The 22321-nt window shown below is 33.4% G+C and overlaps 1 protein-coding gene across 1 annotated transcript in view; it reads left to right on the forward strand.

Annotated features, from left to right (window-relative positions):
* The first annotated feature begins 1189 nt into the window (after nucleotides 1–1189).
* The window catches only part of LOC149530622 (uncharacterized), a 102884-nt gene continuing 81752 nt past the window's right edge, over nucleotides 1190–22321 (forward strand). The window contains exon 1 of the mRNA XM_089811620.1: nucleotides 1190–1498. Within this exon, the coding sequence (XP_089667746.1) occupies nucleotides 1307–1498 (192 nt within the window). The 5' untranslated portion in view covers nucleotides 1190–1306. The remainder of the gene's footprint in view (nucleotides 1499–22321) is intronic.

The raw sequence follows: 22321 nt of genomic DNA on the forward strand, positions 1-22321 counted from the left end.
ACTAGCAAGGTCTGGATTCCCTCGGGAAGAACCATCAGGGTTAATTTTCAGAACTCCATGAAGGATCTAATGCCTCTCCCAATTCACTCGTCCTTTCCCTTGTTATTTTTAATTAGATAATATTATAGAAACAATTTTAGAAGTGAGGTTTAAATTAATATTAAAATAGTAATAAATAAAATTAATATTAAGTAGTTATTTTTAATTAAAAAATATAATTTTTTATTTTTAATCATTTTTCAATATTTATATTATAACATAATATTTTTATTACACAATAATTTGTATATTAAATATAAAAAATATTTTGAATTTTGAATTTGACGACGTTTTAATTTGAATTGTATTAATTTAGAATTATTATATTATTTAAAAAAAATATTATAATAATATTAAATTTGTTTGAATTTCCTTCTAATAAAAATCTAAAAATTTGTTGATGATAGTATGGATGATCATAATTATATTTGTATATAATATTTTACTAAATTTAGTATAATCTTCATAACACTTATAATATTTTGATGTTTTAATTAGTATTATATGTAAAAGTACAAATATATATAATTATGTATTAATTATAATTTGATATATTTATATTTAATAATTGATAGATAGAAATTTAACTTTAAGAACTTATCATATGTAATTTAACTTTAAGAACTTATCATATGTAATTAAATATATAGTTGTTAAATTTGAAACCATTTCATCTTAAAATCTTTGCATTCTATCCTTTTATGTAAGAAGGGATTAAAGCTCTTCATAACTGTTAATATTAACTTTCTTTCCTATCAAAGTAAAAAATGCAAACTAATGCAAAATAAGAAAGAAAACCAACTAACATATTCAAAAGTGGCAATAAAATCATCAGCATAGAAGAGAAGCCTTCGTTACAAACTGACTGGAATATGAACACCATGACTACTTTATAAATTTAGCCACTCTTCAAATTTGTGAAGGTATAGACAGAAAAATAATAGGGATCTATATGAAATTGGAAGTTTGCTTCAATTTTACGGGCTATGTAATAAAAAAGTTTTGCTTCGCTTTTAAAAATTTCACCGTATCTTTGTGTGTATGGCGGGGGTTGGTCTGTCCAAAAACTGTTTCACACATTTCTGTTTTGAGTTCCTATCTGGCAGCGAACCGCTCATAATAATACCACCCAATAAAAGCAAATATCGATATTGAGTTGGAAGGTCTAAATGTGTCGGAGGGGGCATGTTCTTCTGTGCCACCATAACACCTATTGCCCCCTGTAGCTAATACTTCTGTTCCACGGCAACTAAGCTTCATCAGCATAATGGGCAAGCAAACCACTTTCACACAAGAAATAATTTTGTATGCTATCAGTGCTGCAGTGAGTTGCATAGTTCTGTTTGCAGGGTTGAAACAGCTTGATCCCAACAAAGGCGCTGCAAAGAAGGCTGCCGATCGGAAGAGAGAAATCGCAAAGAAACTAGGCCGCCCGTTCGTTAAGACAAACCCATATGAGGTAGATTTAGCTTCTTACTCCCTCTATGTTTTGATTTCTGTGTTTCCCAAATGAAGTCTCAGTTTGTGCTGGTTTTGGTTTGGATTAAATTTTTCAATGGTGAAATTTCTCAACAAATACCCTTCCGCTTGGCACATTGAAATGGAAATTTGCAGTCCTATTTTGGTAGGTTCAGAAAAGTAGGGTTTTTATTGTTTGCGAGAATGGATTGAGTAGTGTCGTTAGTTTTGGGAAATATGGCCTAAGGTAGTCGAAATCCAATCGGGACGTCACTTGTTTGAACATAATCGTTATAACGGTGAAATCTCTCTATTTGCCTGCTGTTAGTATCTGACTTCGCAACTATAAACGAAGGTTTAGTAATGGAAAAGCGGAAAGCAGTTTCTCAAGATTATATTTATTTGTTGTAATTTGTTTATGCGAATAAGTGCAGCAATGCACTTATTTTGATTTATTCCCCAAAGGGATTTGGTCCCCATTTACCTTGATATTTTCTCTGTGAAAATTAAACACCTCTCCATCTGCGGTTTAGAATAAATTAGGAATCACCGATTGGAAATGTATTTTTCCTTATTGAAAAAGGAAGAAATAGTTTTCGAAGATTAAGCTTATCACTTCTAGATTTTCTTACGGAAATAAATGCAGCAACGCACGTGACTTTAAATTGACTCTTTCCTCTAAGGAGGAGAGGTAATGGTTCCCAAGATTATGGTTATCCATTATAGTAAAGGAAGCAATGCACTTAACCAAAATCATCTTTAAAATGGTCTGCGTCTAAGCTCCAATTTTCAACTGGAGAGGGAGACTGGAGAGGGAGAGGGAGAGGGAGGGAGGGAGAGAGTTAATATCAATAAAACCGAGAGGGAGAGAGAGAGTTAATATCATCTTTAAAATAGTCTGCGTCTAAGCTCCAATTTTCAACTGGAGAGGGAGAGGAAAAGGGAGAGGGAGATAGAGATAGAGAGTTAATATCAATAAAACCGAGCTTGGCTTGTCAATTCTAGTTAAATTCCCTCAGAATCAATTATTCTTCCGTTCTTGTTCTTATTTCTCAGTTCATTTTTATGGGTTTCTGGGGTATCCTTCCACTCTTTCCTCTGGTTACCCTTTCTCCTTTTATTGCCCTTTGTCTTCCTTTCCTCCATCCATAAGCCTTTTTGAATTGATCCTCCATTGGCTGTCTAACCCACCCCGTTCACTATTGTTTTCACATCATTTTCGGTCCTTTCCCTTGTAATTGTTGGAAAATATTGCTCCTCAACCTGTCTAATAAAACATATTATTATAATCACATTATTATAATTATATTTAAATTGTCTAATAAAACATATTATTATAATCACATTATTATAATTATATTTAAATTGCCTTTAGTTTTTGGTACTTAAACTTTTCAACCATCTAATTGTCATAATCTTGAATCTTGATAATAGGTCTTCGATACTAGCAGCAAGACACTTAGTTTAATGTTGTGACATTGCACATAAAAACCAAAACACAGCTATCATATATTTAGAAAAACTATATCACAATGATTAAAACTAAAATTACATTGATCAAAATACTTAATTCAAGATAATTATCTGAATTATTAGGTAAAATAATAATAATTGTGAACTTATAATCAAAGGGGTAAATAATTATTCAATCCAAAGAAGAAACAATTACAGGAAAGGGCCAGAGCCTTGTCTGATTAGGATAACATGCAACCAACCAACAGCAGCTAGGAAATAAAAATTGGGAGTTTCATTAGAGCCTGAAGAAGACACCTATTTTCCATGCCTATCCTCATCAATCAACCTCTCTAATCTTTCGGAGCACTCTAGAGAAAGTTGCTTCCAATCACAAATATGCCAATCTACTAAATGCTAAGAACCCCGTTTAGCCAAACAGTTTGCCAGCCAAACAGTTTGCCACTCAGTTCTATTCCCAGAGGATGTGGATAATAGACACAGTCCAAAAAGCTGCATCGTCGAAGAATCTGATACACCACTGAAGCCAACTGCCAATTAACAGTTTCGAGTTCTGCATGTTAAACAAATTAACTGTTGGACTTACAGATGATCTTACGCCATCCTAGATGACAATCCCCTTTTCAAAGCGACATGGATAGAAAAAGCCTCCATGAGATTATTGATATGCGCACCTATGGAAGCATAAATTGGCTGGGGAATAAATCAGCAAACCAGAGGAGTAGGATTTTCTGGAAAAATTGGGAAAGTACAGATTTACAAAAACAAAAAAAAAAATTGAAGAAAAACAGTCAAAAACTTATAATAATAAATAAATTTAAGGGCATTCCACATCATAGATGTATTGAGTAAATAAAATATAGAATTCCAACATTATTTCTAGAAAATAGTTTTTCATTTTTCACATTCATATTGTTGATTACATTGCACAAAACATACCACAATAGCAAAGATGGAGACAGATGTCAAAATGCCAATTACAATATAGTTTGTGATTTTGTACAAAGTCAACCTATAAACTGAGAACAAAGTCAAATGTAGCCAATGACATGCTAGGGGGTATGAGGTATGCTGATGCTTCTTCTTGGAAAGTGCGCCTGCCCTATCTCCTGCAATAATATGAGTCAGAAGGGGGCTTCTTACATGATTTCCAAATCATCAGGCTCAAGAACACCATAAACAAGCCAACAATCCATTCAGAGTTTGGATCAATCTCGTCAAGCTCAATGTTTCTTATTTTTGCCCACGTAGAAATTAGTCTTTTCCTACAAGTGAAAAACACAACGTACTCAACTTCAGTTGAGTGGAAGTTATTGAAATTCCTACCTTGAGGTCTTTTTAGCTTCAAGTGGAGGTTGTAGTAAACAAACACCAAGTCATTCATCTGTTTTTGTGTCAGATGGTTACATTTCTTGGAATGTATGTGTTAAGAATCACTCCAATTACATTCACAAGTGATTGCCTAAGTGCGAGATCAAATATTTAGTAAACAAACACCAAGTCATTCATCTGTTTTTGTGTCAGATGGTTACATTTCTTGGAATGTATGTGTTAAGAATCACCCCAATTACATTCACAAGTGATTGCCTAAGTGCGAGATCAAATATTAGCCAAGTCTATGAAAAATTTGAGATCAAAATGAATTATAGAAAATAGATTTTTCCGTTTATGTTCATATTGATGATTACATAGACAAATATTCAGTTAACATTTTAAGAGGACAGCCGCCAAATAATTGTCCAAGTCTGAGATCAAGTATCAGCCAAGTCTATGCAGTAATTGAAATCAAAACCTATCAGATTTCTGAAGACGGAAGTCACCAAGTAGTTGTCTAAAATTAAATATCAGCTAAGTCTATGAAGTAACTAATACCAAAATTTATTACACAACGATCTACCTATAGTTTGGAATTTATCAAAAGTGGAATTAATTAAAAGTAGAAACCATTTTGAAGTGTTCCAAGACTTCCATTGTGATTGAAGCAAGGAGTTTTGTAGGGGTACTTATCAAATTATTTCCCACAATTGCAATGCTTTATATTTCAAAATGGCAATTGGTAAGTCCTTTAGATGGAGTGGAATTCAACAAAAAAAAACATTTGTTTAGTTCAAGTAAAAGATTAGCAAGCTATTGGTTTTGACAACTATTTTAGGTGAAGATCAATGCAAATCATGCAATTGAATATATTAATTATAATTCAAAACTCATATATTTATATTTATTAAAGTTTTAATATAATAAATGTATAAGCTATAAGTTTTACATTATTTTTCAATTTTTGTTTAATTATACAACTATTAATATATGCTAGAAGATGCAAGAAAGCCTTGAACAAGGAACATCTTGATGGCCCTTGGAACTTCTAGTTTTGAAGATTCTCCCAAGTGAGGCATTTTCCAAGTAGCCAACCATGGGAAGAAATTACATTTAGGCCAAGTAAATTTGTATCCCATGTTTTTCTACCACGGTACCTCATTTCCTCCATATTTTTTGCTGATCCATTTCATGATATCCAGAGTGCAGGAAATACTCCTCTCTTGGATTAGGGCTCGAAGGTAGGATATCCTTACCCCACACAAAGCTGCATATTCTTTTAGCTAAGATCCGCGATAACTCAATATGATCCTTACTAAACTTCCCTGCAGTCAATCAAAGAGGGCCTTCCACCTAACTATGTCTACCTTCCCCAAACTTTAAGGGTTCGTTTGGTTTGTGGAATTAAAAAAATTCAGATTTCTACAAATCTTGGTTTAGCCAAATCAAGGTTTTGTATATCTTCATTCCGATTTTTGGGATTTTACTGAAACCGTTTGTTTCACTTGGAAGATGCGTGTAAAGACACATTTTTATGCGTAAGCTTGGAGTTGAAGGCAAATTTCAAAAAGTAGTCCAATCTATTGTTTTTACACTCTTTAAAAAACAAAACCAGGTTTTGATTTTCAATTCCTACTTTTTTTAGGAAGTTGGAAAACCTGGTTTTCAGTCAAAATTGGAAGTCCCGTGTGCTAATTCCATTCTGCAAATTTTGAAACAAACACACAAATTTTCAAATCCGGATTTTGAAAAAGCCAATTCCTGTCATCTTCCAAGAACCAAACGGACCCTAAACAACTTTAATATCTTCCACTCTGGATCAGCCAGCCTCCAAGAAGCTAAGTGAATAAGGTCTTGTAGGTGCAAATACACAGCCTAAAATAAGGGCTAACCATCTCAGCAATCAAACCAAAAAAATAGCATTGCAGACTCAAAATAGGTCCTTGTTAATCAAGCCCCCATTGTAGACCCAAAACAGGTCCTGCTTATTTGGTTTTGTAACGTGTGTCCTTTTTGAAATAGGATTTAATAATAAAATTAAAATATAAAAGAATAAAAGTTAACATTAGATAAAAAATATAAAAGAAATAAATTAAAATATAATAAAATTAAAATTTATTTAAGTTTTACGAATGGTCAAATGGCATGAAATGATAAGCTGTAACCCCCTCAGATGTGAGATAATAAAAGCGAGAAGAGAACTTTATTTGAAAGGGGGTATGGAGGAAAGAAGAATGAAGGGAGCTTACGGATCATATTAAGAATCATTAATGGAATAAGTAGGAATAGGAATAGAAAAAATAAATAGCAACTCTTCAAAGGGAAGAATTGATGAAGGGTTGTAACTCTTTTAAAGGGTGGCATTTATAAAACACTGTGACTCCCCGAAGGGTAGAAATGATAAAGGTTGTGACTCTTTCAAAGGTTGGTAATTGTATAAGGTTGTAATCATTGCCAAGGGAAGACATGATGTGTCTCTCCGTCATATGTGAGGATATAAAAGGGAGAGGTTGCATTTGAGGAGGACATCTAAGGGAGACCATTTCGGGTAATAATATATTATCCTTAATGGAAACAATTGAATGCGGTGACTCAATTTTTATGGGATAAGGACCCTTTCACAATGAATTAGAATTCATTCCAAGCATTGAAGGATGCTTATCAATCATCACATGTGAATACCATCAAGACAAATCCTTCTTTCATCCATCAACCATTAATTCATTAAGAAATTGAGCGAACTTTTGTCAAATCCATATTGATTATCCCTTCATCTCGGGATAAAAAACCAAACAGTTCAGCAATCTAATGTCTTTCTATAAAATCAGCATTCATTCAATCATTATTCAGCATTGTTTAAAACCATAACTTGTTACACCATCACTCATCAATCATCTCATCAACAATCATTTAATCATTATTCATCAATACCTCATATCATACAATTGAAGGTATTCATTTATTCGATCAGTCATTCAACATGCATCCTAACAAATATTAATAATTATTCATTTGATTTTTGTAATACAATTACATTAGGAATTGGAAAGGAAACATGACAGGGAGGTGCAAGAGTACCAGACCTATCAATTAAGTGGACGACCATTGAGTTGGTTGCTTGTGGGCCAAGGGATTGGAGTAGCATGCATTTTAAAAATAGGAATCTATATTGTCATTTTGTTTAGTGAGAAGTTAATTGTTTCCTAAATTCAATTACTACAGTATAATCTAGTTAAAGAATACTCTTGTAAATAAGTTGTATTTTTGGAGTTGTTACTTTTGGGCAGAATAAGGTACATCCCAAGAAGGGAAATTACAAGTTTGTATCCGTTATAAGAGTATTGCGAATTATGGATCCTTTCTTGAACCTCATTATAGATGCATCTGCGCTCTTCACCCCTTTCAAATATTTGTCTGGAATAAATAATTATGCACTTTTTTGAAATAATCTATTCCAAATTTAATAAAAAAAATACAAAAAGTAGATATTTCCTCATTTAAGTACGTAGTTATTAATTAAACAAGTCAGTAAAATTTGATATGTTTTGAATACATTTTAACATGTATATTTAAGATATCTAGACATATAAACATAATTTATTTAACATATAATTTAGAACTAAAATATTTTAGATTTACTTTTTTGGGTAAGTTCTACCATTATAGTGGTAGAGCCCTCTAATGATTCAAAGTGGAAAATACATGACGTGCTTACAATAAAAAAAACAAAAACTAGTCTGTCACTCGTTCTTGACTACATCCAAAAACCATGAATAGACCAACATCTCTTAGACATCTATAGAAACTTCATGTACACAACATTACCTATGAATCTCGAGACATATTTTTACAGAAATAAGCTATGCCTTTGCAAAGGTTCAATTGTGCCAGAGTGAACAAAGATGCCTCCCTGTTCTTGATTACTTTAGCTTCTATTGAAATGTTGTTCTATTTTTTATAGTAATGTGATGAATCATAAAAATCTTGCATAGTTTCTCAAAAAGTTAAAACAAAACAAAATTATTATTAATTTTATTTTAGATGTGATTATCATTTTGCTACATGTAATGTATTTTTTCACTTACTATTTGAATATTGTATATTTTTCTCATGTCTTTTGTTTTTATTGGTACATAATTTTTTATTTTTTTAACTGAATGATTTATTTGTAAGTATATAAAATATACATACTTATACTACATATTAATATGTATTCAAGATATCTAGAAGTAAACTTACTATTTTATTTGATAACTATGCACTTAAGTGAACAATATCTACTTCATATAAATAAAATAAAATCATTAAAACAAATGTTATGTTAAGTGTATAGCTATTAAGGATTTCATGTGCTAAGGCACATAATTGTAATAAAGGAAATAGTTTTCACTAGGATGCATGTGCAAACTAGTAAGCCTAGGCCTATCTCCTCTTACATTGGAAGGAAGATGATCCACTACACTTGAGAAAGCTCAAGTGCTCGGTTTTTACAAATATCTTTTGCTGTTATAGAAGATGATTTTGCAAATATGAATAAAGAATTGGAGGATGTAGGGCAAAAATGAAAAAAAGAAGAGAAAATGATATGCTATGTTTCAAATTTGTACCTAGCAAAATTTGATGAAAATATTGGCAGTTTGTAGCCCTCTGTACGATCTGCCCATAGTAAAAACAAAATCCATGTAATTAAATAATAAATAATAAATAAATATTTATTAATAAATAAAAAAATATAAAATAGGATAAAAAATATATAAAATAATAATGAAATATTAATAATGTTAAATTCAGTATATTCATTACATAATATATTAATATGAAATATGAGAATTAAATATTATATAATATTTAGATTAATAATCTAAATATGTAAAGTAAATATATTATAAGTAGTAATTTTGATATTAATATATTTGATATAATCTATATTACTAATGTAATATATGTTATTAATAAATAATTATTAACATAATTATATTTTCAAATATAATTTAATTATCATAATAGAATTATTATTTATGTAAAGTCGCGACTCTTAGAATGAAAGAATTATATATAAGACAAAATCTAGATGTATATTTCTACCTAATTGATTGATTATTTCTTAAAGTTTCTTTATTCTATATATATAATTGATTGATTATTTCTTAAAGTTTCTATATTCTATATATATATATATATATATATATATATATATATATATATATATATATATATATATATATATATATGTTTCTATATTCTATATATATATATATATATATATATATATATATATATATATATATATATATATATATATATATATATATATATATATATATATATATAGAATAAAGAAACTTTAAGAAATAATCAATCAATTAGGTAGAAATATACATCTAGATTTTGTCTCTCTCTTTTGTAGATTTACTTTTATTTCTAATGTCACTCTTCTTCTATGTTTCCATACTTTCTCTCTGTTCAATATGGAAACTTTCTCTTTCTCTCTTCAAAATGTTTCTATTTCTCTCTTTGTTCATTCATTATTTTACCATAATATGGTATTAGAGCTATTTTTTTGAGAAATAATAATATTATTATTTAAATTTTTTGAGTTTTTTTTTTGAAATAGGTTTTGAAAATCTTTAATTTTTTCATGAAATTTTATACTCAAGATTTTCAACATCCTTCGTTTCCATATTTTCTCTCTGTTCAATATGGAAACAAGTGTTTCTATTTCTCTCTCTTTGTTCATTATCAAAACATTCTTGTGCATACTTGTATATATAGATCATTTTGTTTAATATCACATTAATTATTTTACCATAATACGGTATCAGAGCTTTTTTTTTGTGAAATAATAATAATATTATTGAAATTTTCTGAGTTATTTTTTCGAAATAGGTTTTGAAAATCTTTAATTTCTTCATGAAATTTTAGACTCAAGATTTTCAACATCCTTTGCCTAGGTGTGTTCAAAAAATTGTTTGTAGATATGTTTTTAAAAATCTATCTAGGGTTTTTATAAATGTATTTTTCTTTGGGCAACTTTCCTCCTGCAATGCTTGCATTATTTGCCTTTCCCCTGCCTGGTGGGTGTGTAATTGACATTTTTCGGTGAGCTTGTTTTTCTGCAAATATGTGAGCTTTGATGACCGCCTTTGGTCTCAACACTTTTGGCTAGGGTTTCTACCCTTCAGATCAAGCTGAAATTTTATTTTAATTTCAGATTCTTTTTGGGTTTTCTGTGCTTTCTTTTGGGTGTCCTTTCATTTTTTCTATGTCTTCCATTAATTTGCCTCAAAGTTTGTGATGTGTCGTGACATCTCTCACCAATCTTCTCTTGGAAGGCAGTCAAAGATTCAATGGAAAGGACTACAAAACCTTGAAGCAGAGAATGATGACAATCTTTGAGTAGCGTTGCCTTGAGGCACTTGTTCTGGGTACCGAGATTCGTCTTACCACAGTCAATGCTACCACAGACCAATATTGCAGAACAGACAGAGCTCACTGATTAGCTCAAGTTTGCTTTTTACGCCTTTTGAGGAATTTTGTTTTGTTTTGAAGTTATATTGACCATTAAGGGAGGGTATTAGAGTTAAATCTCTCTAATTTTGTTTCTCTCTCTTGCATAGATTTACTTTCGTTTCTAGTGGTCACTCTTCTATGTTTCCATATTTTCTCTCTGTTCAATATGGAAACTTTCTCTTTCTCTCTTTAGAATGTATCTATTTCTCTCTCTTTGTTTGTTATCAAACATTCTTGTGCATACTTGTATATATAGATCATTTATGATCTCTATTTAATAACACATTCATTATGTTACCGTAGTAAAATCTTGATCCATAGAAGTCTGAAAGGCAAATCCTATTGGTATTAGAGCCAAAAGTCCTACCAACCTATGAAGCTCATTTAGAAATGAATTACAAAAGGGTTTATGAAGAACAAATTTGAAGAAATAAGATAATTGCAAACTTTTTTATATTTTTTGTCAGATCCAAATTATAATTTGATGTGTTGTCTGAGTGGAAGCACGACGTAGCAGAGCCCAATACAAAAGGAGAATTAAACTTTAGAAATGAATTACAAAACTATTTATAATGAACAAATTTGAAGAAATAAGATAATTGCGGACTTGAATTTTTTATATTTTTTGTCAAACCCAAATTATTATTTGATGTGTTGTCTAAGTGGAAGCACGACTTAGCAGAGCCCAATACAAAAGGAGAATTAAACTATCGTCCTTATTTACTTCTCCAGTATTATCGATTAAAATGTCAAGAATTTAAATAATTCTACCTAGACTATGGCAAAGATCTTTAAAGATATATTTTGGTGGAATTTATCTCATTCCTACAAGTCGTCTCTTTAAGGGCTTAGCATAATATTCTTCGTGGGTTCCAAAAATATAAAGAAAAAATTGTAGTTCGAACCTATTATTTGCTGTTTAAATAATATTTTGGACCAAGTTAAAAAGGAGACTAATACTTAACGCTACCACTATAGTTTGAAATTTAATATTGAACGTTAGGAATAACTTACCTATTCTAAAGTTTGGCAAAAGAAAAAGATATATAAAGTCTGACAAATATTTGACATATCGGGCTGAGTGTTTCATGGAGCTTGTATAAATCCAATCTAGTGGATCGTACCAATAGAGGGTTGGGGTTAGCGTCTTGCAAATGTTCGTGAAACATGCTTGGACCTGTAAACTTTGAGGGAGTCCACAGATTGTGTCTAGGCAACCTTCGGATGTAAATCCAAATAATAATATCATTTGATAACAAAAATTACTATTATTACTATTATTATTGATTTAAAAGACATCAATCATGATGGACCAGTAAAGGGAACATTACAATGAAAGAGCAAATTAAATATTGGTAGAAAGGGGTTCGCCTAAGTTAGATCCTTCTTTTTTATCGGTAAAAGGCTATTACCTAGATATTTATTAATTTTTAAAATATTACAATTATGTTTTTGCCCTGTTCAAAGTGTAGGCACCGAGGTAAAAAGAACAAGGAAGAAAGCCTCCGAAATTAGATCCCTATTTTGGAATTAAGTGTGAAATTGAATTGAAAAGTATATTCGAAATGAAAGTGTGCTGATATAAAACAAATACTAGATCTGAGAATAAGATGTCTTATACCTTGATAGAGGAATAGTTTTTGAAATGAAATCACAAGTGTTGATGCAATAGCATGTCTCCACGAAGACCTAAATGGACATCACAAAAGACATGCTTGCGTAGTGGTTGTTGAAGCTTGCTAGATTGGTGGGGTGAAATTTCTTGAATGCTTGAAATACTTGGAATGCTTGAATGCTTCTCCTTGCTTTGTGAGTGCTTGAGATCTTGAATGTATGATTGAATAAAATGGATTGATTCCTTGATTGCCAAAATGAGGAAGTAGCCTTGCTTATACACCTCTCTTAACATTTTGAGGCTCTAAACTCAGAGGCTGACATGGGTTTCAACATCTCTCTAAAATCAAAAGACTGTGGTACCATTCAAATTTAGGCCCAAGTTGTGGTGTATAGGGCATCTCCCAAGGTATGAGACGAGTTTACTTGCCCCTTAACTTCTCGGGTGCCCTAGAGTTGGGGGTCAATTTGGATATGGGGGGTGCTCAAAATGTGAGCGACATCGAGTTTTGATATCTTATTAAATACAAAAGGCCACCCATAATAAAGTAGGGCCTCTGTATGCATGTAGTGGTTGAATAGATGAAATAATTAAAGGGGTACACCGATAATTAAGTGGCCTCATATAAATTAAACGAAGAGCATTCATATTTAAAATTTATTACTTAAATGCATAACAAAGTCCTACGATGCATGAACGAATGAACACATACTAAAATGGGTCGTAAGCAAGCATAAAATTGAATACTTTAAGAAGTGTGTACAAATTATGATGCTATATCATATGAGCCTACAAACATATGGTAAAGTAGAAGAAAGAGATGATCATGGACAAGGCTTTAAAGAGTAAGACATGACTAAGTGCAAGAGGATAAGCTCCAAAACCAAGGATCTCGAGCCCTACAACCATGTAGAAGGGAACACAAAACAAAATAACTTAAGACAAAAGCTTACTTAGCCAAACAAGTCAAAACCTCGATAATCAAAATGTCTTAACCACTAATGTCATTTTTGGAATGCTATTGCAAGAGCACAAGTTGTCACATAGAGCGAGGGCACATACCAAAGATCAGACAAGACCCCATGATTCATTCAACTAGCAAGACGTGGTATGCTATTAGATCATGGAGAGAGAAAGAACTATGAATTACATAGGCTAGCAAATGTTTTTATGCTTTGTGATCCATGTGAAGAGAGAGGGAAGAGTCAAGAGCAAGTTGTATTATGCTGGTTAACTTATCCTAAAAGAGAACTTTTTATGAAGATAGAGGTGATAGTCTAGTAAGTTGTGTTATGCTAGTCAACTTATCCAAGGATAATCCAAGTAAATTGTTGTGTGCAAGGAAATTCAGAAAAAGTATTGTCCAAGTAAAGCATTATATCCAAGGAAATCCGTCATATTTGTGCAAAAAATAGGTTGCTCATGGAATACGTTGTACTGAAGAGAATCCGCCAAAGTAGTACAAAGGAGTATTATTTGGCCCTAGTAAATTGTATTATGCTAGTGTACTCAACCTGAAAAGGCTGAAATGTTTGAAATAAAAGTAAACAAAACATTTGCAACAAGGGGGCATATATTGCCCCCCACTAAGATGGAAAAATAGGACTATGTTGACATCTTAGCACAAAGACAAACACCTTCAACACGAAGGAGAAACACTTAATCCAAGTCAGAGAGGACATCTCCTATGAAGCAAGATAGACAACTGTAAGGAGATATCATACAAGAAGTGTAAAGGGATCCTTTTGTGAGATGCATGAGGTGGGGAAGAAATCCTTGCTCGAAGACATCTACCTGCAAGATGAGATCTTGAACAAAAGTTACATCATTGACCAAAAGAGGGGAAGGTGAAAAAATACACACCTAGGTAAACAAATTCTTGATGAAGGATAACACATTTTTAGCTCCCAAGTAAGGGATTTGTTTATAAGACATCCACTATCAAGCAAGGAAGAGGATGTGATTAAGAATACTTCTTGCGAAAGAGAGAATCCCTACTCAAAACAAACAATTTCATGCATGAAAGAATATCACATAATAAACAAATGCCACTTAACCTAGAGAAAGTGGATCTGTATGAGGGATAGGAGATTGAGACACTGTTCTTGCCACCCAAGCATAGAGACAAGGATAAGAAATGTTATTATGTTGCTTGAAAAGTGTTATTGCACCTGAAGTTGTATCACCATGAATGGTAAAGAGAGTGCATAAAGATTAGGCTAACAATATCATAATGTGGAGCAACATAATAAGAACTTAAATGTTACTTAAAACAATCATAATTGACATACAAATCATTGACACACTTTACGTAAATAATATTACAATCAATGAGTTTCTGAATTGTATAATGCAAAGCTTGACATTCATTAGTAGAGTGGTTATGATATTTGTGATATATAAACAAAGGAAGATTCACAAGACCTTGCCTATATTTCTTTTTTTGTTTGGGTCGCAAGTATTAGACGATGAGGGAGGCAATGTTGGCAAAGAATCAGATTTTAAACCTAACTCTACCATGGGCAAGTGTGATGCAAGTTTCTTATGAGTCTTCATGCTTTGTTTCACAAATCCTAAGTCATGCACAAGATTAGGAGTTGAAATGCTATAGGAGATGGTTGAACAAATGACATACTAGACCCTTTCGAAGCTCCAATGTTAAGCTTAAGAACTTTAAGTCTTTATATTCTCTCATAAAAAATGGTTTGAATTCTGATGACTCCTAATCATCTCCTTTGAGTTTCTCTTGAGGGGTAGGCGATGGTGTATCGACTTGTATTGGCGAAGGGATATAAGAATGTTATAGTTGTAAGAAACTCTGTAATTTATGTTTGACGTTAATGATATACATGTTATTGTTATAGATGAGCTTAACACTTCGATGAAGAGTTAAAGGATGACATGCATGATATGTAATCGAGGTCTCCCTAAAAGAAGATTATATAGAGTATTGGGAATGTCATGGATAGGTGTAGGTAAAGTAATAAAAAAGAGTAATATGCATGGTTGGAATACTCAAACTCGACGCAAACTCAACACCACAAAATACGACTCAGACTTGGTGTTGAATAGGTTGAATGACTGACAATGTGCCTTGCAATTGATTAATTAGCCTTGCAATTGATTAATTATATTATCTTTTGATCTCTCAGTAGCTACATCAAACATTCATCACAAATGTAAACATTAAGCACTGGAACACCAACACAAGGAACACCAAAATTTACTTGGAAATCCAAACTGGGAAAAACCGTGTAGAAGCTAATTCTCATAAAATGAACATTGGTTAAGGTGATTTTTACAAGTGGCTCACTGCTGGTTTGCTCAATGTTGTTAGGCTTACAACTGGTTGGCTTATAGCTTGTTGGCTCACTGCTGATTGGGCTACTTACCCTTATACAGTAGATACATCACAATAGAAATGAACAAAACATGAATTGAAAGGATTGCATATGAATATGCATGAAATAGTTCAATAGTTAAGCTTAGTTACCACAACCAACAATAGATCCAAATGCCAACTTTCTCTTAGCATACCACTGTTTGATTCATTGCAATTCTATAAGGCCCTTTGGGATCTCACACTTATCTTCCTTACAAACCTTTATTTACCGATAGATTCACACTATATCTGCTTCCCTATCAATCTATTCATATGCCATTATATTCCACTCTCATACCATGCTTCAAATACAAAAGGTCTTTTTTATACGGGTATTTGATTATACATATGTTGGCCACACCAAATGTGTGTGGTGGCTCCAATTCAAAAGAATATTACAATTGCATTAAATGCATTGCCATCAATCCTAAATCTATAGGATACACTTAAGAAAACTTTACAACATACTACAACAAGACCCACAAACAGGTCGCAAATCAAAAGAATATTACAATTGCATTAAATGCATTGCCATCAATCCTAAATCTATAGGATACACTTAAGAAAACTTTACAACATACTACAACAAGACCCACAAATAGGTCGCACTTAAGATGTAGACAAGGCATAGTTGAAACCTTTGATGCATAATTGACAAGCAATAGGCACACAATTAGAATTGCCAACAATTAATTGATATTGCTGACATCTCAGTCCAAAGGTTTTGACATCAATGACAACAATGCAAGCAACATCTTAATATATCTAACACTCAAAACTCGACAAAAAACTCCGAAGAGCACACACAAAGAAGGAAACAATAGTTTGCATTTAGAGAATACAAGAGCCATGATCTAAACATTGCAAAGAACCTTTACTACTTACTAGTATATCTAATAAATAACATACATGGAATAATAATAAAGATGGCAATGCATACCAATTGTTGGAGTAAAATTTATTTTTACTTGCTCATGATTAAAGGCTAATGGGTAGAGTGTATACAATGACTCATTGTGTAAGCTCAAAGTTTTAATTAACTTGAAAAATTAAATTAGAGCTTATAGGGTCACAATGTGGCAATCCTTGTGGGGTCAAGGGGTAATTTTGAATTTTTGCTTCTTGTTTGGAGTTTTATGTGTGTGAAATACTGTATGATAATCAAGTTGTTGACCACCTTTCACCACTAGTTTGTTTTTAGGCACATCTTGATGAAGGCGGACAACAATCTTAGGCTTCTTACTAACCAAATCATGGTCGGTATTAACTTGAATAGGGTCTTTGTTCTCAAAAGTTTCATTTGTGAAAGGGCATCAAATATATTATCCTCTTTCTCCTACGTATCTTTTTCATAATTAAAAAATATGTAAAAGGACAAGTATAAATAAATAACTTTGCTGCCTCTCTATAGTGAATGTCATTGAAAGGAATAGTAGATAAAGTATCATCAAGGGATTTGTTAATCATATAATCTCTGCTACCACAATATCATCCTCTTTTATCAAAGTTCTTTCATGGGGGAGAGAATAATCAACATCATTCTATAATGGTTCATCCCAAATAGGGAGATCATTGAGAGAAGAAAAGTCCTTGTGCATATGAGTAGGGCAATCTTTAGAAGAGGGACAATCATAACTCGCTAAAGCTCGAATCCTAGAGGGAAGGTCATTGAAATGGAAAGAAGCTAAAATTATGTCAACCATATCGATCTTTTCTACCATAATATCATCTTTCACCAAGGTAATCTCGGGGAAGGCACATATGAAGAGAAGAGTTAACATCAATCTTGAACCATTCCTCCCAAAGAGGGATTATTGAGGGAAGTGTTAAAAACATCTCAGACTAATATGTCCTCATTAGGAAGAGAAAATTTGGGAGAGGTGTATGGTGATATAAGGGAAACCAAAGCAACATTACATTCATCAAATGTATTCTTTTTAGTGCAATTAGGAATGACATAATGCAAAGAAAAGTTGATCAAAGGTTGATATTTTATCTCGATATTGATACGGTGGATTCAAGACAATGCCACAATGTTTTATTTTTGCAACATGAAAATAAATAATGCAACATATACGAATAAAACTATGACATCCAAATTAGAATTTAAATGCAAGGCGTCTCGTTCACCAAAGCGTAATGAACGAAATAAGCATTTGCAAACCAGGAAGCTTAGGCCTATCTTCTCTTACGTTGGAAGATGATCCACTAGGCTCAAGAAGGCCAAGTCTAGCATTGGAAAGTTTATACTGTCTAGCATGAAGATCTGATTTTGTTAAGTCCTTATCTCTAGTTAAAGTGCAACAAGGTCAGGTTGTAATGCCCCGCCCGGAGATCCTTGGAACAAGGATGAAATACAAGCCAAGATATATTTTTTTCAACAAGGATGCACACGACATATGACTTACGAGGATCACAAAGATTGCAACCAAAGACTAAACAACCATCCAAATGCCAACGGATCTCCAAACCCCATTACTGATCAAAACGACAAACCACGAAAGAACGCAAATACATATGAATCCGAAAACACACCGAATTCGAAATGCAACTCTAAGGTATTCGAGAACACCGTAAAGGGTATCCAAAACACCTGAAAAACTTTTGGACAAATTGAAAAGTGCCGATTGTCTGCCCGAGCAATTTTTTTTCAAAAACCTAGGTGATACTTTAAATCAGCACAATACGATACTTCCAGTATCGTACGACCTTTCTAATGAAGGCGTGCGATACAATTAGGGTTTGGGTGACAGTTCTCAAGAAGGTGTGCGATGCATTACCAGTATCATACGACCTTTCTTCAATGGGCGTGCGATACTTTCCAGTATCACACGACATTACTCTAAGAGACGTGCGATACAATCAGGGGTTGCACGATAAATCTCTTTTGGGCGTGTGATACTTTAAAGTGTCACCCAATGTTGATGCATGGTCGCCCATGAACACAAGGAAAACTCTAAGGATGAATCAAGGGATAAAATAAGCACTAAAAACCTCCACATCGGGGAGTATCAGATCCACAGTCGAGGCAGACACTTGAAACAATAGCTACAAGACGAAACTGCATCTAACCATCTAACATAGCAGTGAAAGAAAGAACTGAAAACAACATCGCAATGTATAGAAATAGCATTGCAATGAACTGAACAACCAAGTACGTAGGTCCTCCCAATTGTAATAGCATCATAAGACCATCGTGGGTCCTAGCCATTCCTCGCGCGTAACATCCCAAACTACCTACTAGATCGTCGGTGCTAGCTTATGAGGACATCACTATTAAAACGTGCTGCAAGATAAGAATAAGGAAATCTAACATGCTAGAAATAAAGCATAAGATAATTCTGCAAATCAAACTCATCATCTAAGATGTGCTAAACATCATAATTAGGAAATGCGTCAATACTAACATCATCTAAACATGATATACAAGAATTCTAATGAAAGCATAAATCACAAGAAAGCATGCTCCGAAACCCAAAGTACTAAGTGAAAACATCCAGCAACGGTCGCATTGGGATAGTAGATCGTCTTTGTACACCAGCCCCCAGCAGTGATATAGGTAGCTACGCCTCCCAACCACGTGGAACCTGTAGGTCTACGCTTGCTGTGCTGATGGAGATAATGTTCCAACTACAATCTTTGTACGCTAGTCCCCAGCAGTGGTATAGGTAGCTACGCCTCCCAACCACGTGGAACCTGTAGGTCCATTCCCACCGTGCTGATTGAGATAATGATCCAACCACAAACACACGTAGAGCAAACGTCCATGGCTAACTCTCACGCCAAACAATATGATGACTGAAACCAAGATTGAAAATGCATAAACTAAATGACCTGGTTAGACACTCAATGGGCTACTAAGTAGGGGCTGACATCATGGAGAGCCACTTGGCATCGGCAAGCTCAGTCTCAGATTGTGCGGTTCAACTCCTCAAAGGAAGGGCCTCGCACATATGTTTATTGTCTTAAGTTTTATTACCATCGAGTGTTTTCTTTAGTTATCACTTAATTAAAACTTTTGCGCGCTAACCCTTGGGAAATAGGCACCGAGTTGTGGAAAAGAAGCCCCCTCCATATGCTACCCTATCCTACCCATGCTCATCCAACAATGAGTGCTCGTAGGCATGCATATTCCCAACCCAACCCTAATGATCATAACTCTCGGAAGTACCACGAAAGATTGGGCCTTGTAAGTCACTCGACAAATGTATGTGCATGTACTTGTGTGTGGCGCACCACCATCACGAAGATCATAACACAAGGACTGGATGAGAACAAATGCAGAAAATCACTCAACCGAAACGGACTCGGGAGGACCGATGCAACACGTATCCCAATGCAACATAAAAGTGCAACAAAGGTCTGATTGACATCCAAATGGATGATCCAGGCCCACGATCAAATTCATGCCAAGAAAACTCGAGAAAATAGGGCGGCACACAAAACGAGGTAAAAACTCCCAAAACTGGAAAACCCAATTGGTCTTTGGGCATAAACACTTAGAAAATCCAATAAAATTTGGGTTTAGACACCGTACGCAAAAACGACCAACTTAATGGTGCGAAACCGTAAACTCCCATCCTGAAAATAGGGAAAATGTTCATACCCAATCAACTAGGCAGAACCAGCAAACAGAAATGGAGGGGAGCACTAGTTCTCAGCCTCCTAACAAATTGCTACCAGAAACAAAAGTTGAAACAAAGCAGAAACAAGGAAACGAGAAAGCCCTACTTGATAGAAAAAGGGGCTGCAACTGAAAACAACACAATAAAATAAATTGCCTGCTGAAACTGTTGGAAAAGGTCTGCCTAAGCCGGATCCAACGAGACTGACCTCGCAAAGATCCCACACTCACAACAAACATAAACGTGATCCTCTTGAAGAGGATTCTCGAAAATGCTCTCAAATTTGTGTTTTGCAAAAGTGAGAAGTGAGGAAAACAATAACCTTTTCCAATACTTATTCACTTTTTGAGTGAATAATCGATTAGGGCAAATAGCTAGTTAGACTAGCTAAACTTCGAATCGACCCAAATGAAAACAGGTTATCCCTCATAATAAGAATTCATCTAAGGCAAAGCTGCCAGAAATTGAATTCAATAAAATTTAAAGCCTTAAAACTCAAAATCACAGAAATCTCCTTAACAACTTTCGCGACAATGCGAACTACTAAATGCACAAACACGCTCACTAGTTTAATCACATAATGCAAATGAGTTTGGATTTAATAATCATTGAAAGGTTTAATTAAACAATTAAATAAGGATACATCGACCATACAGGGACGACATTGGTAAGATATGAATAGCTGAATCACTACTCCATGTGCCACTGCTGGGGATATAAATCCTGCACACTAAAACACACAATCAAGTGCAATTGCATATAATAACATAGCTGAAGCAATAAACGCATTAAATAACTAATTTAACCATTTATTCAATTATACCTAAATAATCCATTTACATCACTCACATTCGCATCAAACATAAAGAGACAAGAATGAAGTAAATAACCATAGCATAAAATCCATCACATAACATAATCAGAAAATATGTCCAAATACCAGATAATTAGATATCATTATAGGCCTATTGTCATCTCAAAATGGCATCAACATGCAAATATGATAAATTGAACAACATAGCAATAAAGCATGTATGGTACTGAAATCAAAGTATAACATCCAACCCTTAGGTCATCTCAAAGTACAAAACAGCAAGAGTATCAAGTATCTCTCGAATCAAAACATAACAAGGTACAGAGTGCAAACACTAGTGGCACTACACGGGTCGTCAATAACATATACACAATCAATAAAGGAACATGAGGAACTTGGGGAATTTTCACAAGAAGGTTTATAAATCTTAGTATTAGGTTTTTCTAAGTGCTAATACCTTTTCTCAAGGGAACAATTCCTCTGGGAGGTATTTCATGCCCCTGCAATAGTCACAAAATGTTCCTTAAGACCTCATTGAATGAAATGGTCCTTTTAATGGGAGGAACTAGAGGACCTAAAAATTGATGATAGTTTAATGTGAGGCATGTCAAAAGAATGAATGAAAGATATGAAAACACTATTGATACTCAGAGGCCAGGGGGTTTCTTTATGGTCTTAATTGCATTTTGTCTCATGTTTAGGTTTTGGAAAATAGATGGTTACTAACAGCTCTAGGAAAGTTTTGTAGATAAGATTTGATGACAACATCCTTGAGAGACAAAGTGAAATTAGTGCAATACATATCTTATAATTGTATTCATATTTGAAATAAATTTCTTTATCCAAGAATTACCATATGATTTTGAGGTGTTGCATAAAGTGAACAATAAGAATAAAATCAACAAACTGCATCTTCAAAGGATTTAGATGGAGAATCTATTATGGAGGAACTCCATAGGAGAAATAGGATATATTCTGTATTAATCTTCAACTCCAAGTCATTAAGATTCTCTTCACTTTGATAATGCTCCAATAACACTTTTGTACTTGAATAACAATCTAATGAAACTACTATAGGGAAGCTGATATCC

This window comes from Cupressus sempervirens, chromosome 11 (assembly GCF_028749045.1).
Source record: "Cupressus sempervirens isolate cs-2001-9-10 chromosome 11, ASM2874904v1, whole genome shotgun sequence".
In the NCBI taxonomy this organism is placed as follows: domain Eukaryota; kingdom Viridiplantae; phylum Streptophyta; class Pinopsida; order Cupressales; family Cupressaceae; genus Cupressus; species Cupressus sempervirens.